Source organism: Sceloporus occidentalis, unplaced genomic scaffold, assembly GCF_023333645.1.
Source record: "Sceloporus occidentalis isolate IW3139 unplaced genomic scaffold, rSceOcc1.0.p SCAF_224, whole genome shotgun sequence".
Lineage (NCBI taxonomy): Eukaryota > Metazoa > Chordata > Lepidosauria > Squamata > Phrynosomatidae > Sceloporus > Sceloporus occidentalis.
This window is the reverse complement of record NW_028317204.1, coordinates 1149125-1166260: the sequence shown is the minus strand read 5'-3', so window position 1 is coordinate 1166260 and position 17136 is coordinate 1149125. Positions and strand designations below refer to the sequence as shown.

At 42.2% G+C, this 17136-nt stretch overlaps 1 protein-coding gene across 1 annotated transcript in view; it reads right to left on the bottom strand.

The window, feature by feature from the left end:
• Positions 1-5336: 5336 nt before the first annotated feature.
• LOC149276935 (transmembrane inner ear expressed protein-like) overlaps positions 5337-17136 on the bottom strand; it is a 31848-nt gene continuing 20048 nt past the window's right edge. The window contains exons 3-4 of the mRNA XM_089503259.1: positions 8152-8301; positions 5337-5443 (exon numbers count right to left, since the gene is read on the bottom strand). Of these exons, the coding sequence (XP_089359385.1) occupies positions 5337-5443; positions 8152-8301 (257 nt within the window). The remainder of the gene's footprint in view (positions 5444-8151; positions 8302-17136) is intronic.

Sequence of the window (17136 nt, the reverse complement as noted above, 5' to 3'; positions counted from 1 at the left end):
CTTGTTTATGTTCTTGGTTTGTTGTTTTCAGGTGAAGCCTGCCGTGCTGTGCTCTTTGCTCGACGGCATTGTATGGACATACTCTCCGTCTATGTTATTACACAATCTTTCTTCATTCTGTTGGAGTCTTTCGGACCCTGGTATGCTTATTGTATAAGGTTGTGTCTGATAACCTCCTGTATTACTGTATTGTCAGGGGTGACTCTGCCTATTTCTACGCATGTATGATTTGTGATGTTTTTCTTCTTCTGCTTTCCCTGAATAAACGGAGATTTGAACTATTTAAAAAAAAATAAAAAAATAATCATTTTAGGTAGGTTCTGCCATTTAAATATCATTTATTCTACATGTTATGGCAGCTTGGTTGCTCTGATCAGAAGGAGATGAAACATCGGGGGCAATGTTCCTTGCGTTGTTATGATGATCATAATTCACGCTAACACTTTTCTTTTTTTTTTTTTATTTCATTATAACCTAATTAAACTTACAATGTAATGTAAAGATTAATTAGGGTTTAGGTCATTATAGTATCGTTAGCGCTGTAAAATAATTATCACGCGCCGCGTATTATAATCCGTAACCACGCAGCGATTGGGAAACGCGGTTATAAACGGAGCTTTAGAATTCCACATTTATAAGAAAGAACATCGAGACGCGTTGCTACAAAGTATCCGTGTAGCGTCACCCCCATCTAGGACCGTCCTAGGTATCGTTCGGTGGTTAGAAGATCCGGTTCGTACCTTGAAGATATTTGGAAAGATATTAATAATTTACATTTTTTTTTATCGTTTAAGTGATGGAAAAAATTGATATATTTGGTAGAAATTGTAATAGAGTTGGATGATAAAAATGTAGAGTTTCATTTAAAACATTACTCTGGGTCACTGATTTCAGTTACAGGACACCATAGCCATTTCTTTTCAAAGAAAAAAAGAAAAGGGATTGTTGGCATTTGGTCTTTGGCCGGTTTAGATCAGTGATTTGCGTTAAAAGACGTTTAACGACTGCAGGAGTAACCGGGCCAAGTTTTAATTGCGTCTCCGGTATATCGATGATTAAAAGGAGATGTTCCACATAATTGAAACATTAATTACACCCTCTGGCATGTTTATCTAAGAAATCATGGAAGATTTATAATTTTTCTATTTACTTACACAAAAAAATACAGCAAATCTTAGAAACCTACTACCTGCCGGCAGATCGGCCCCATCCGGCCCCCGTCTAGTCGCCCGTTTCTCCTGCTGTAAAGACTCAAACCTTAATCAGTCGTTGGTCTCGTCTTAGATTCAGGAGCCGTATGTCTATCCCATGCATGTTTAATCCCCTCACTGTATTACCCTCTACCACTTCTGCTGGGAGGCTGTTCCACTTATCCACTACCCTCTCAGTAAAGTAAAACTTCCTTCCGCCCCATCTCAGTCTCTGACCCTCTAGTGTTAGATTCTGGCCTCTTGTTGTAGTTTTTCTCTTCCCAGGGGCGTAACTAGACGCCTCAGGGCCCGGGTGCGAGAATCTGTTAAGGGCCCCCCCACCCCCTCACCCCCCCACCCCCTCACCCCCCCAAAAAAACCATGATTTTTACCCAACAATTTTTTTTCAACTAATTCAACAAATTCAATTTACATATTGAATTATATCTGTAAAAAAATCAAAGAAAAAGGGGCGCATGTACAAAGGGCATAATCCAGGGGTGTCCAAGTTTTTTCTGCAGTGGGCCACTTCATCAGAATTGTATACGTGCGCGGGCCGCACTCATTTTTCACTGTGACAAAAAATATGGCCTTTAATAAAATATGCAGATTAAAATAAAGTAAAATGACCCAAAACCTTTACTCTTCCTCTCACTGATTTCTGGGCCTTACAAATTCAGGATTCCCTAGATTTATTCTAGGGATGAACTAAAATGAAAATTCTGGACCAAAACATTCAGGGTTCACTTAGCCAAAACCGAAAATGACCCCCACCTTTAAAAATAATAATAAAAACTCACATGTTTAATAAAAGTAGGTAACACACAATTGGACAAAATTAGCAATATGACTTGGCATGATAGGAGTGTGATTGCTAACAGCAATCACACTCCTATCATACCCAGGCAACCAGTAAATGCTGGTACCTAGGCATGATGGGACTGTGCTCGCTGTGATTGCTGTTAGCAATCACACTCCTATCATGCCAAGTCAGCCAGTACATGCTGGTACAGGGTGGCTGTAAGTGATGTGCAGACCCCATACTGCTGGCAGCATCACTACACAAGGGGGGCAGCTAGCCAGGTTTCAGCATGTACTGGCTGACTTGGCATGATAGGAGTGTGATTGCTAACAGCAATCACAGTCCCATCATGCCTAGGTTCCAGCACTTACACATCCATGCTATCACACACACACTCATTTATTCATATAATCATTCATTCACAGATTCATTCCCTCAATCACACACACTCATTCAAACACCCTCCCCACCCCCTTACCTGCACTGCAGCTCCTCGATGCCGCTCACAGACTTCAGCAGGGGGCGCGGCCTCCCTCTGCCTTCTCTGCTAAAGCACAGAGGAAGTAGGAAGTCACGTGAACTCCGCTTCCTCTGTGCAGTCCAGAAGACCCTCCCACAAGTAAGTAGCAGGGCTTGAGGTGCGGCTCGTGTAAGATCGGTTGCCCTGGCTGCCGATCTTACGCAGGCCACACCTCGAGGTCTCGCGGGCCGCATTTGGCCCGCGGGCCGCATGTTGGACGCCCCTGCCTTATTTAAAAAAAAAAAAAAAACGTAAAAAAGATTTCGGGCGGCCCCTTGGCTTGGGCCCCCCTGCCGCCGGGGCCCGGTCGCAGTCGCGACCCCTGCGACCCCGGTAGTTCCGCCACTGTCTCTTCCTCTGAAATAAAAACTTCTCTCTTCTCTCTCTCATCCTCTCTGTCTCTTTTTTTCTCCCCCAAGACCCCTTAGTCTACCTTTTTTCTGCAATGGTTTTTTTTTTCCGGAGTATGAAACATATAAGCAAACAAAACATGAAAAATCGCCAGACTCCAAATCTGCTCTATTCTAACATACATTATCTGCGCTAACCTTTTGGTTTATTACTAAATGATCACCAAAGTTTAATTAAATGTTTAACATAAAGACGAATGGGCAATCGGAAAAATATAGAACCATTAAGGAAAACGAACGGCGAAGACCAATTATCACGCGCGGGGAGATTCATTAGGTGGACGCCTCACAGCTTAATTAAGCAGAAATGAAGTAATGTTGTATTATTTGAAATTGTGGTTGAAATATATCGGAGAGGGGTAATAAATTAAGACGTTACATTCGTAACACTTTATTACCCGTCTTGCTACATTTTCCATATTTAAATCCCGCCAGGGGTGACGTTAAAAAAAAATTGCCAATATATCACAAGAAAATTCAAATGGTCCACTTATCACTTCTTTTCTATTCCACGTGCTAATCTTATTGTCAATTTAACCCGTTAATGACAAAGCCCGTACATGTATGGGCTCAAAATGCATTGTTTTCAATGGGTTTATGGACGGCCCATTGTCCTTAAGGGGTTAATTTAGTGCCGATTTATCGTTATTTTCACTCTGTACTGTAATAGTGCTACGGAATCTGCTGGAGCTCTGTTAATAGAATGTAAGGCGACGTGTATAAAAAAAGATAAAACTAATGGCCTCCGTAGGGTTTGGAAAGAGACCTTCAGAAAGAGAAGCCGACCACACCAGTCACACCAGTCACACCAGTCACCCGGATCCCGCTGTATCCGCCGTCGAAAATGATGTTTCTGGACTTCAGGAAAAGGAAAATCATCCCAAGGCCAGACTGCGGGTGAAAACCAGCGACCCCACACACCAGGACCTGATTTACTACTGGAGCAGTAAGGGTGAGGATACTAGGGAAGGGTAAGTATTTGGTGCTATTGACCGGCTGTCCATTGACATTTGACCTGCATCACCCACTGGATTATGGTACTGAATATCATGGAATAAGAGGAAAATATTTATGCTTAAAGAAACGTAACTAAAGCATAGCCATCGTCAGGTCCCCATAACAGTAGGAGGTTAGGAACGGACGGGTATTACGAAATTCCACACGGAAACGTAGATTCTTCATGTCCAACGTTCTACCTCTTCCCACCACCGGCAATGACCAGGAGGAAACTCATGAAGTCATTATTTGCGGTATAAGGAGCATATAAAACAAATTAAAGCGAATCAACTGATTCCAGTCTTTGTGAACTGCCTTGAATCGCTGTGATCGGGACACTTTTAATGAGTGCCCTATTAAGTGAATAGTATGTGTTCATCGAGAGGTAAGTTATGTGGACTAAAAACCCAACTTTTGTGTCTAGCATGCGTGCAGCCATCTTATCAGCTCTGCATTCTAAATCTTCCCTATTAAGTTGCCCCTACCCTTTGGTAGAAGGTGATTGGTCGAATGAGCTTTTTAAGTATGGAGGCTGAAAACACCCTACACGTTACCCTATTCAGTCTCCAAGTCCCTGATGCCGCTCTCTCTCCCCCCCTGTTACCCCTCTTTGCTCCCCTGATGCCCCTCTCTCCTCCCCAATCCCCCTCTCTCCCCCCTTGATCCCCCTCTTTTCTAGGAGGTCAGAATGTTTGCTGGGTATGAGGGGATCGCAGGGTTCTACAGCCCTAAAAGCCCCGATAATGTGTATAGAAACAGCAGGAAACGGCTTTATAAATTAAACAGGGTAAATAAACCCCATTCTTCTTCTAAATGCCCCACCCAGTTATACAAACAGCTAGTAATAAATATACAGAAGTATAAACTTTCTGCACCTCAGAGATGTCTTCTTCTGCCCTACCAATCCAGTACCAATCATATCAATTTCTCAGTAATAAATTGTAAAATCTCATAAAACAAAAACTGGAAAAACCCCTGCCCTCCCCCAAAACGTGCCGTTAACCATAACCCTTAACGCTAAGTACCCCTGCGTTCTTTGGACGTGTAAGTAAAAGACTAAGGGAGAGATTAATGTCGTAACGAAAAAAAATATTTATCAGAGAAAATCGCCCACCAACAATGATGAGAATTATAATGATTCTTCCAGAATGGAAAACATTTATAGGATTGTACACAAAGGCTTCAGACACAAAGAACCCGAAAAACATAAAATGTCCATACTAAAAATGAAACAAAAATATAGTATCTTTTTACCTCCTCAGGTCACACTTTATATTAAAACAAAATTACAAGCGAATTAAGGAGGACATTTTAACTGGGGGGGGGTAGCGACGGCAATAAACAGAAACTGGAAATGAAGAAGAAGAAGAAGAAGAAAAAGAAAAAGAAAAGGCAGAATAGAAGCAGAACGGAAACGTCTAATTCGCCGGGTGAACCATCTCATCTTCTTCTCTGAGGACCGGCAAAGACCTGTGAGGTTTAGATTGGACTTGGCCAGAAAGAGTTTGAAGATTTTCAGAAGAGCCTAAGGAAAAAAAGCAAGAAGAGATAAGAAGAGACGGTTAAAAAAAGGGCAGAAAAGAGGAGAAAGTAACAGAGCGATAGGTAGTTTTGCGTTGCAATCGTAAAAAACATGGCGGAAGGAACAATTATCCTGGAGATGTCGGCGGGGTCTACTGAGACGGACCACCTGCTGTAACGACTCAAACCTTAGTCGTTGGTCTCGTCTTAGATTCAGGAGCCGTATGTCTATCCCATGCATGTTTAATACCCCTCACTGTATTACCCTCTACCACTTCTGCTGGGAGGCCGCTCCATTTATCTACAATCCTCTCGGTTGGGGACAGAGTTGGCTATCTTTCTGTCTTTCAGTTAGGGTGGTCTCATTAACCCCTTTTTCCACAGAATTACTTACTGGCAAGTGATTCCTCTCTGTAAAACATGGGGCCCATTAACTCACAGACGGAATCTGTTGTACATCCCACATGCTGCAGGGGGCAGAACTTTCTAAACGTCCAGAAGAAAATGGCTGATGTGGTCCCTTGAGGTAGGCCAGTCGACTCTGATTTAACTATACCTTATACAGGGCTGGCTGAGCCCTTCCTGCATTAGCAGCTCCCAGGGTCGGTCCTTCTTAATGCACAAACAAGTTCTCCTATCATATTTCTTAGTTTAATTTGATTTTAATTCAGTTATCTGATTGCGGGAGCGATGAGGTGCAGGAACTGATAAAAAAAAGTAATCTCGGTCACTTAGTGCCGTAGAGGAAATTGAGGTTATTGACACAGAATGCACCTTGTAAGCAGTCATGGTGACTCTGCCCGGTCTCAATAGAAGTCTGTTTTTCAAAAATACAGAGATACCTCTTAACCCGCAGCGATTTCTTAACGCTTTGTAATTGTATGTCATCCACACGTCACATAGAGGCGATATAAAAATATGAAGGGGGTTCAGTAAACCAGTCAGAGATCTGTAGGGCGATCGCATTCAGCCATTTTCCAGGAAATACTCATATTACTGACCGACAGATTTTAAGTGCTGCCCCCTGCAGTATGTGGGGTGTATGAGCACACAGAAGGGAATCAGTCTCTGTGTTATACCTCCCACACCTTGCGGGGGGCAGCACTTTACCGATGCCAGTCAGTAATGTGTGACATCTACCCGTGTCCTAGAGAAAATGGCTGAATGTGGTCATCCTAGGCCGCTATTGGCTCAAAGGGAAGGAAACAGGAAAGAGGGGTATATGCAGAGTAAAGAGGGAGCACAAGGTGGGAAAGGGACGTTGTCAAAGGAGAAAGGGGGGGGACATTTGGGGGCCAAAGAGGGACTGGCTAAGCTGAATAGGGCCACTTGGGAGGTCTGATAAGATATATTTTTTAGTCCATTATTACATTATCACTTCAGCTTGAAAATGTAAAAAGCTTTATATTTTTTGCAACTTTTTTTCATCAAAATCCTTAAAAATTCTGTATGTTGCAGCGACCTCCCTCTATTTCCTCCCCAACATGCCCTTATCCTTAGTAGTCTGCCTTTTACGATATTCCATCTGTTTATGACCGTGCGACGTACGTAGGGCATGAACCTGTAATATAACTCATACAGAGACTTTGTGGTGATCTATGCATGCGCGGTAATTTTATTGAATACCAACAATTGAAATAACAAATGAGTAGAAAATAGTTCTTTTTTCTGAAAAACACTGATTTCTCTGTTAGTTTGTCAGAATGAAACTGAATGAAACTAATCAGAAGCACACAAGGCCCTGTAGCATTAATGATAAAAAGTAAATTCTAGCAATTAAAATGAAATATTGACCTTGGAGCTTTTTGCCAGGAATATGACATCAAATAAGGAATTAATTGAATATTGTCATAATTATTAATTTGTTGACATTCTATAAAGCTTTTTTTTTCTATTTGATTACTTTTGGAATTTACGCAGGTGTATGCAAGTTTAAAAGAGTAGGCAACTCACAAATTCATGAATCTATGTGCGGTATTTCAGAAAAAGGACCCAGTCAAGCCAATAAAGGCTGCAAAATACCCTTCTAACACTGGAGGCCGCTGGTGCGCAGGAGTATATAAACACGCGCCCATCCAGCCACAGGATATTTTGCGGCATCAAGTAATGATGGAATACTTTTATTATTTTTTGGTTTATTTTTTGATGGCTCCTTACATTGTTCCTTGAGGGCTTTGTGGATCATCATTGGATGGGCTCTCAAAAAGGTAAGTTTTTTTTTTCCACTCCAAATAGTTTTTTATGTATCTTACATGGTGTCAAAACAATAAGCATGTGTGTAGGTTTATTTTTTAAAATGTGTATCGTGAGGGGTGTTTTAAAATTTTGCGAGTTTCAGGAAAGGACATACAGTTTCCTATAGACCTTTCATGCCCTCTCCTGAAACAAGCAGAATTTAAAGTTGCAGGGTATCGCAAACATCTTGCAAATGAGTTCATGTGTGAGTTGTTTTGCACATGCTGGCATGCCAGGGTGTGTGGATGGAGTCCTGTCTAGTCAGTTGAGTTAACCCTTGATCTGACTGACCGCTCAAAGTCATGAAAGGGACTTCCCAAATAATAACCCTTTAATTACCCATCACACAGATTCTATTGACACTCTAATGGCACCAGCCAAATTCTTCTAATAATGCTAATCTTCATTATGATAATACATGAATATAATTACTTTAAATAAAAAAAATAAAAGCATTAATAGTGCCGGCAGGATTACCTCCGGGGATTTCCGTGAGCTCGTTTAATGGTGGAACGCTCTCCAGTTTGTCGGCATACTGCTTCCCAGCCTGGCGCTGCGCGTAGCGAGCTTCGATTTCCTTCTTGGTTCTCGGAATCCGGCATTTGAAGATGCAGCAGAGAGTGATGACTTCATGAAAAAGTCAGAAAGCACAAGATCAGCTTTTACAATAAAGATATTCCATTATAAATGATTTTTATTTTAAGCTGCTACGTAAATTGTTGCCGCTATATAAATAAAAGATAATAATAAAAATGTAATATTTTTTTTATCTATTTGTCCCCCCTCCTAGTAAAGTAAAACATTCTTACGTTACATCTAAGCCTCCGACCCTCTAATTTTAGATTCTAAATTCAATTTAAATGAATTATGTAAATATTAAAGAGTCTGAAACTAGAGGGTCTGAGGTTTAGATGGAATGGAAGGAAGTTTTACTTTACTGAGAGGGTGGTAGATAAGCAGAACAGCCTCCCAGCAGAAGTGGTAGAGGGTAATACAGTGAGGGTATTAAACATGCATGGGATAGACATACGGCTCCTGAATCTAAGACGAGACCAACGGCTGATTAAGGTTTGAGTCTTTACAGCAGGAGAAGCGGGCGACTAGACGGGGGCCGGATGGGGCCGGTCTGCCTGCAGGTTCTGCTTTTTATCTAAAGCTTGCATTTTACCAGTTGCCTTGGTAACAATTATATTAAATTAACAATTAAATAAATAATGTGTTTATCGCTAGCTAATGACTTCTCTATCTTAACAAACTTGAATTCCAAGGAGATGGGTTTGCCAGCCAGTCACGGCGTTAACCCCCCGGCCCCCCCGTCTCTGCCGTCGGGGCACTTCAACTAATGTATAAAGTAAATTTACGTCTTTAAATGCAGCAAAGTAATTCTTGCCGCTAACCATCGGCGGCACGTTCTGTAAAATGAGCCGCATATAACGTACGGCAACAGATTGCGAGCAGAGTAATAGATTTAGACTCCAATACGGTGATGGGGGAGAGGGAATTGGAAACAGATGCCATTGTTTTTATTATCAATGTAAATGATTTTTAGATTACATGCAGAGCGGTGCTTCGGAGAACGCCCCCCCCCCCAGCCCCGGAAGAAACGGGGTCATCAAGAGTAAAACTGGAAACATTACAACGCGAAACGCGTCTGCACAATGAAATGCAGAGGAAGTAAATGCACTTAGAAATTCATTCATTCATTCATTCATACATAGGCCATGGCACTGGGATACGCTTTTCAAGGTGCTGTTCCACTTGCTGCTGAATTTAACACTTTTATAAGTAAAAAGACGTTCAGTTAAAAACTGCTGTTAAAGGGAAACGTCAGCCGCCATATGATGTTTAATATATATGACAGCCGGGAGGTCCAATTAAATTCTTGTGTTGTCCCCCCAAGCAAATGCATTTGGGGGGCATCTGTCCCTTTTCAGCCCTCCAGTTATTAATTACAAAGTACTTTAATATGCATTCTTTGTTCCGGAGGCTGTCTGTCCCTTTAATAATCAGTATGCTCCCACTTTACCAAAACTTGCATTTATTATGTTTTTATTGGAAATGATTTATTTGATCCAGAGTTTCGGGACGAAGCTCTGCTTTCCTGGGTCTCCAGGTCAGTCTTCTCCTTCCCCCCCTTTCAATGTTAACCCATTCAATGCTGTCTGGGGCTAGCCTCGCTCGTCCGCATTGCTTATACTACCGCTAACCATTCACTTTACGTGTAATGGCTATCCCCTGAAGCTGTTCCCCTAGAAGATGCGGTTCCTGCCCCACAGAGCTGGCAATCTAATTTGAGAAGATAGAGAGAGGAAGTCAAATTAGTCTTCACAGTTCCTCCTAAATCCAAAGGTCCCAGTTTTTTTCCCTATGGGGAGCCCGCGACAATTTTCATATTCTTGCTATAGTTACATTCAGGTGGCGATCCTGTACAAGGGAAACCTGTATATTGTTTTACAGGCCAAGTTAATTACAGGTATTCATAGCTACCTAGTTTAGGGCAAGCCATGCCTCCCATAATAATAATAATATAGAGTAGGAAAAACTGAAAAAAAACTATTTTATTCCCTATTATTTCCTCAAAAAAACCAAAGTGATGGCAAAGAAAAGATATTCCTAACCCCCCCCCCAGATCTAGATTGTACACACAGCCCATATACAATATACAATATAACACAATTTAGGAACACATAAGAAAGGCTTCAATTTGCTAATAGTTTGAAATAAACAAAATCTAGGTAAAAAAACAAAAGTGTCCAAATGTATAGCCCCCCCCTCCTCCCTTTAGCAACTTCTTCTGTGGGCTACAAACTCCCATCTCTCCAATCTGTATTCCGGCAAACACACAATTTATTTTATTTACAAAATAAATACATTTACTTATATAAATATGTCCATTTATGTCTTTATTTGATTGCTGTTTTAATTATTATTAATTTGGCTTGATTTGATTGGTGGGGGTTGTTTTATAATGGGGGGGCACTTATGATGTCACAGTCAGGTACTTCTGTGCGTCTCACATTAGATCCGCCAGCGTCAGACTGTTAGGTTACTAGAGTAGCAAGCCGCCGTATTGGCCGCCTCTGCGTCATGTGACACGCATCCCCCATAAAAATATGAACGAGTCAAAATATGACATAATTCAAGAATTATTTCCCGGGAGGCGTTTGGAAATTGTAACTGCTACAATTGGTTACGACGACATCGTTAAATTCAGGAGAGTAAGTGGGACAGCAGCGTAAGTCAGATAATGAGATTCGTTTCTGCTTATCCTTCGTTTACATGAAACGAAATCATTTACTCCTGCGCTCCCTCCTTGTACTACGAAGGGTCAACTTTCTTAATTGCCTTATTTACTTCAGAAAAGAACCTGCACAAGAGGCTATTAGCGGACTCTTGCAGAGCCGGTCCTGTCGCAATATTTAAACAAAGCTCTGGATTAGACTAAACTGGGGAGAAAAAAAAAAAATCCCATTAAGAAAATGGTTTTGAGTCTCTGGGAATCGATACGCTCTGTGTAAGTAAGACGGGGAAAAAAAAACCCCGAGTGGATTCAGTCATTAGCGGGAAAGCTCGGCGTCCGCGGAATATATTTTATTTCATCGTCGTAATAATAACCCAAAAGGAGCTGGGCAGCAAGGAAACAGCAAACTGTGTGAGATTTTTGTTTAGCAATCATTTTTGTTACACAAATGTAGAAAAATGTTAGCACAAAAAAAAAAATCCCAGTAATGCCCATGGACAGATGTATACTGGTCATGTGCATGCGCAGAAGCCCCTGCTTGTTAAAGGTGCTTTTCTACATAGACCTTTTTTAAGATTTATTACGCACTAATACGGAATGCATGTTAAATAAGCTTTTATCTTTTTTATAAAAAACTTTTCAGCCGGGTCTCTGAATCCTGCCTGTCTTCACTGCTCATCCTGCCCGTCTCTGACATCACAGAAGGGGGCGTTACCTTTAAGCTCTTCTAATCACTCTCATCACACCTATTACACAGAACACCTCACTCACCGGCCATCACTGTTTCACATGCAGGGGTATGAGACGGCAGGTGGGAGTGGCTGCAGGCGGTCAGACTGCTGTGATGTAATAAATAGAGGAGGGCTTTGTAGAAATGACTTGTAGCTGTTTCTAGGCAGCTGTAGTATTTCAATAAACTTTAAAACACAATTTTCCAGAGAAAAACAAAGGAGAAAAAGTGACAAAACTTTATTTCTTTTTACTTCTCTCTACATGATGCAGGAAGATTTTAAGACCCCCCCTCTATAGAACAGCTCTTTTAATACAGCCACCTATAAGGAGCAGGAGATGAGGCCCCATGTATGGGGGCTGGGAAAGCATGCTGCTTGGGCCTCCCTGTCTTTGGGCCCCTCATTGACCCTCATGAGCTGACCCTCATGACCCACTACCCGTGTCTGGACCCTTTGGGGCTTTGGAGCACAGATGGCCTTTTGGGGGGGGAATGTGGTAGATGGTGCTTTTCCTGACTTTAGGGCCTGGTGGTCCTGTTGCGATCTTAAGGCCATGATGGGATAAGGCAGTGGGAGTAGCGTGGGTTGAGTAGTGGGAGGACCATGAGGTAATACGGGGCAGTCTTAAGGTTTGTAAAGAGCCCTGAGATTTCTGATGAGGGGGGAGACTCCCCAAATCCCAGATTTTGGGGAGTTTCTGTGGGATTTTTGCCCGTTCATCCAGTAGAGCGTTTGTGAGGTCAGGCGCTGATGTTGGACGAGACGCCCGGCTCGCAATCTTCGTTCCGGTTCATCCCAAAGGTGTTCAATGAGGTTGAGGTCAGGGTTCTGTGCGGGCGGCCAAGTTCTTCCCACCAAACTCATCCAACCCATGTCTTCATTTCCTAACAGCTTGTGCGCAGTGGAAACTTCTCCACGCCTGGAAACTTCCCAGGGTGCACTACCCGGAGCTCTCCCTCTTCTGGGGGAGTGGCTTCATAAGTGGGTGGGGCTAGACATTGGGCTCATGGGTTAGCCTTGGGTGAGGGCAGGGCTAGCCCCAGAAAGTATTCAATGAGCTGAGAGTGGGAGGAGAGTTGGGTGTGAAAGGGGAAAGTGACCTAGAGACTTCAGGAAAGACTCACCGGGAGACTCTGAGTCAAACCCAGTTCCCCGGTGATTATATTGGGACACTTAAATGCAATGTTTATTACAGCAGGAAAAATGGCAGATTAGATGGGGTCGAATGGGGGCTGATCTGCAGACAGGTTCTGGGGTTCAAATCTTTATACATAGTGGGTTTATTATCTATGGATCGTGGTTAGTTATGCTAGGGAAAGCAGTGCCTCATTCGGAGACTCCAGGTCAATCCCCAGGAGTTCCCAGGTATGCTTTTGGACTGTGTTTAACTTTGCTTGTAGATCATCCTTTACTGGTACCACACTTTGCCCCTGCGCTGTTGAGTAGTCTCTCGTATAGTACTGGAATATCGTACCGTTGTGCTTCTTTCCACCATCCAAACTCCACCAAACAAGCCTTATACAAGTCTCAAGTTGAACGATCAAGAGTGGGACCTTCTGGACAAATAAGAAAAGCGAGCGTGACTGTTGGTGTAGCTGTTTTTTAGTCACAGCTGTGCTATTGCATCCTGGCCAGAAATCCTCAGATTTTGATGCCGAAAATCCAAAAAGGCATTTGGAGACAAAAAAACAGATGATGTCCCAGGACACCAGGACTCTAAATCACAACTTTAGTTGACAGCTTGGTTTGCTCATTTGACCACAAGGCTCTTCAGTTGTTGAGTTGTTGTGAAGCTTTGTGTACTCAAATTGTGTTGTGAAGGCACCTCATCCAAAGTCTGTGTTGTTATTTTGTCTTAAAAACTTTCTAAATGAGCTTAACTACTAAGCCCTTTATAGCCAATTGTAGAGATCCTATGTAGTGATTTGCGAAATGTGTTACCCAAATTGCTCTAATACTGGCCCTCATGAATTGTCATTATTTAACGATGTACATAATTGAGTCACCTGCATTCAAGCAGAGATTTCAACCATAACAAATTGGTACCAAAAACACCAGATGGTAATCTTATACTGTATATGATGACAGGTAAGTAGGAAGGCGTCAGTTCCAGACTGTGTGACACTTAGAATCTACCCCTTCACCCTGAGACTGGGGCAAAAACCCTGAGAGTTCCCTTGTATGGCTGTGGGGCTAAGTTTAGATATCTCCATATAAGTAGCATCATTCTACATGAGAAGGATTCCCAAAATGTATGTGATGCGTACTTGAAAAATAAAATGAGGTGAATAGCCTAGTGGAATGTAAGACATTGCGAGACTCTCTTATTATGATTGAATTAGAAGATTCATACAAATGTTACCGTGTGTACATGTTAATGATCTCATAATGCGGTAACATTTACAGAAGCCTGACGGCCAGGCTTATACATGTTAGATGCTGACTGTTGATATCCAATTTAGTGGGGCTGCCAGTAGGTTAGTATGCTGGGGGCCATACATGATGAAAAGGGGGAGGAGCTTCCTATGACTTCATAATGTCACCCATTGTGACATTGCGCAGCCAAACCAGCGGTGTCCAGACGTACGACCGCTTCCATGTCCCTGTCTCCTTTCTCGGAGCTCAGCTTCTTCTCCTGCCTTTTCTGCCTTCTTTCTTTACCCACTTCTCCCCGGTATCCGTGTCATTAACCTTGCCTCCCGAAGCACTTCGCGCAAAATGGCAGAGCCTCCAGCACACCCTCTCCCTCGACAGGAGGAACAGGGGAGAGGCTGTCCCTGTGACTCTGCCCTTTTGCAGAAGTACTCCGTGAATAATAGAATAATTCATCTTTGCGGAAAAAGATGGGTGCAGCAACCAATAGGGGAGAAGAAGTGCCAGTGGCTCCGCCCACTTGAGGAAGTGCTCTGGGAGGCCTGGTTAATGGAGCAGATAGTGGGGAGAAGAAGCCGATGAAAGAAGAGGCAAGAGAAAAAGTGGAGGTGCGGGAAAGGAGAAAGGGACATGGAAGCAGTCAATGGAAAAGGTGGGGAGACATTAACAGAGAGAATGAATGAAAATGTGAGAGAACATGAACGAGAGTATGAGAGAGAGAGTAAATGAGTGCGAAAGAGGGTGTGAGAGCATGAGAGAGCATGAGGTGAGTGGCAATGAATTTCACATTCAAATAAAAAGGGACCTCTGAATTTCATCCCAACCGAAAAGGGCCATTTTGGTCCATTAGCACAAGTCTATTAAGTATCTGTTATGAGTAAGTTTCTCAGGGCTTTTTGTGGTCATAAAAAACTATTTTTTCATTAAGATCTCTAGTTTGGAACAGTTTGGCTCCAGGAAGTACCCCCTGTGGCTCAACGATCTCATCTTTGGCGACTGGGGCAGCTTGATGCAAAAAAAACCACTTCTGTGACATCATACAGCTGCTTGTATGCATACCAAGGAACTCTCTGGATCTCGCCAGAATGCTCCAGAAATGAGAGCCGATTACCGGCCCTCCCCGCCATCTTCAACCTCAAATACTTTTGTGACCCAGCATAATAAAAGTTAAACACAAGGGCAATTTATTATTAGACATTTATTTTACATTTCTGTTATCTATAAAACTCTAACTAAAAACAAAGGAAGACATAAAACAATGATATCTCACAATATTTATATAAAAGAACCGCCAAAACATCCTGTTCTTTGGATTCGTAAAAGGTTTTAAAGGATGGGAATCCAGGCAAATGATGCAGCTTGTGAAACAATGAACTAAACTCTCTACATGCTTGTTCTAATTTAAACAAAAAGATGAAATAGGCATAGATTAAGCTAGGTCTTCAGAAAACATTTTTTCTTTTAATTGAACCTATTCCATTGTTTTGCGTTAGCGAAATATTTTGTTATTGCGGGTATGATTTTACGATGTGTTTTTGTTGCCATCTACAGGCAAAGAGCTGTATTACACCAGCTGCTTGATGTTTTTTATCCTCATTGCTTTGGATTCTTTTTTATTTGTAATCTATGGATCTCTTTTACATACCGATAATATGAATTTGCCTATACATACCCCGTAAGGCAATACTTTTTGGGGGAACTAACAGTCTTTATGTGTCACTGATCATTTTAAGTGGACCTTGCTTTGTGCGCCACTATATAGACAAAAGTATTGGGACGCACCTCTTAATTATTGGAATCAGGGTTTGGGTCCCTTAATTCCAGTGAAGGAAGATCTTAATGCTTCAGCATATAATAAACATTTTGGACAATGTTATGCTTCCAGCTTTGTGGGACCAGTTTGAGGAGGGCCCTTTTCGATTCCAGCATGACTGCGTTTCCCACAGAAACTCCCCAAAATCTTGTGGAAAGCCTTCACAGAAGAGCAGAAGCCGTTATAGCTGAAAAGGGGGAAACAACTTCATATTAATGTCTATATATTTAGAAGTCCAAGTGTCCCAATACTTTTGCCCATAGAGTGTATATAGTGTCAGTGTATGTTGTTGGATAGTGTGATGATGTCAGCATGTGTGTGTCTGTTACTTCATGGAGTTTGAGTGTAGAGATGTTAGTGTATGGTGTAAGCATGAATGTGTGTCTGTTAGTATTTGGTTTTAGCGTTAGTGTATGGTGTTCGTTGAGTATGTAATCATGTACAGTATGTTATTATATGGTGTTAGCGAGAGTGTGTTAGTCTTTGGTGTTAGCGTGTGTGTGTGGATGTCAGCGCGTGGTGTTATCTTGGATGTGTGTGCATCAGTGTATTGTTTTAGAGCATGTAAGTGTATGTTAGTGTATGGTGTTGGCATGAGTGTGTGTTAGTATTTGGTGCTCGCATGTCTTTCACGGGTGTCAGTTTATGGTGTTATTATGGTTGTGTTACCTCATTGTATTGGAGTGTCAGGGGTGAACTTAGTGTTAGTGGTGCCTGGGAGGAGTAAGAGACACAATGTGTGTGTAAATGTATTGTGTAAGAGTGAGTGGGTGTCAGTATGTATGAATATATTTATGGAGGGTGTCGAAGAAATATCACTAACCTTAGGGTCACTCTTGCTCTCATATGTGTGCTGATTATAAGGTAGAGGTGGTTTGGGTAAATGGGGTGGGCATCGGACGGGTTGATGTGAGGGACATTGGGGCTCAGGCTTTACGCCTGTAATGGGCCCCAAGAATTCTGATGGCAGCCCTGCTTCTCACATCTTTTAACACAAGCAATCAGGTCCTATACTCCAATCAATCCTCCCTCTCCTCCCTCCCCAACTTCACTTCGGATTATGAATTTAACTATACATTATACAGGCCATCTCGCTGATTGAACTATACATTATACAGGGCATCTCGCTGCTTGAACTATACATTATACAGGGCATCTCGCTGCTTGAACTATACATTATACAGGGCATCTCGCTGATTGAACTATACATTATACAGGGCATCTCGCGGATTTAACCAGCTCTACCTGGGGTTGGCCCTTCGTGGTTCGGATAAAATGCAAAAATAGAACACAATATGCGAGCA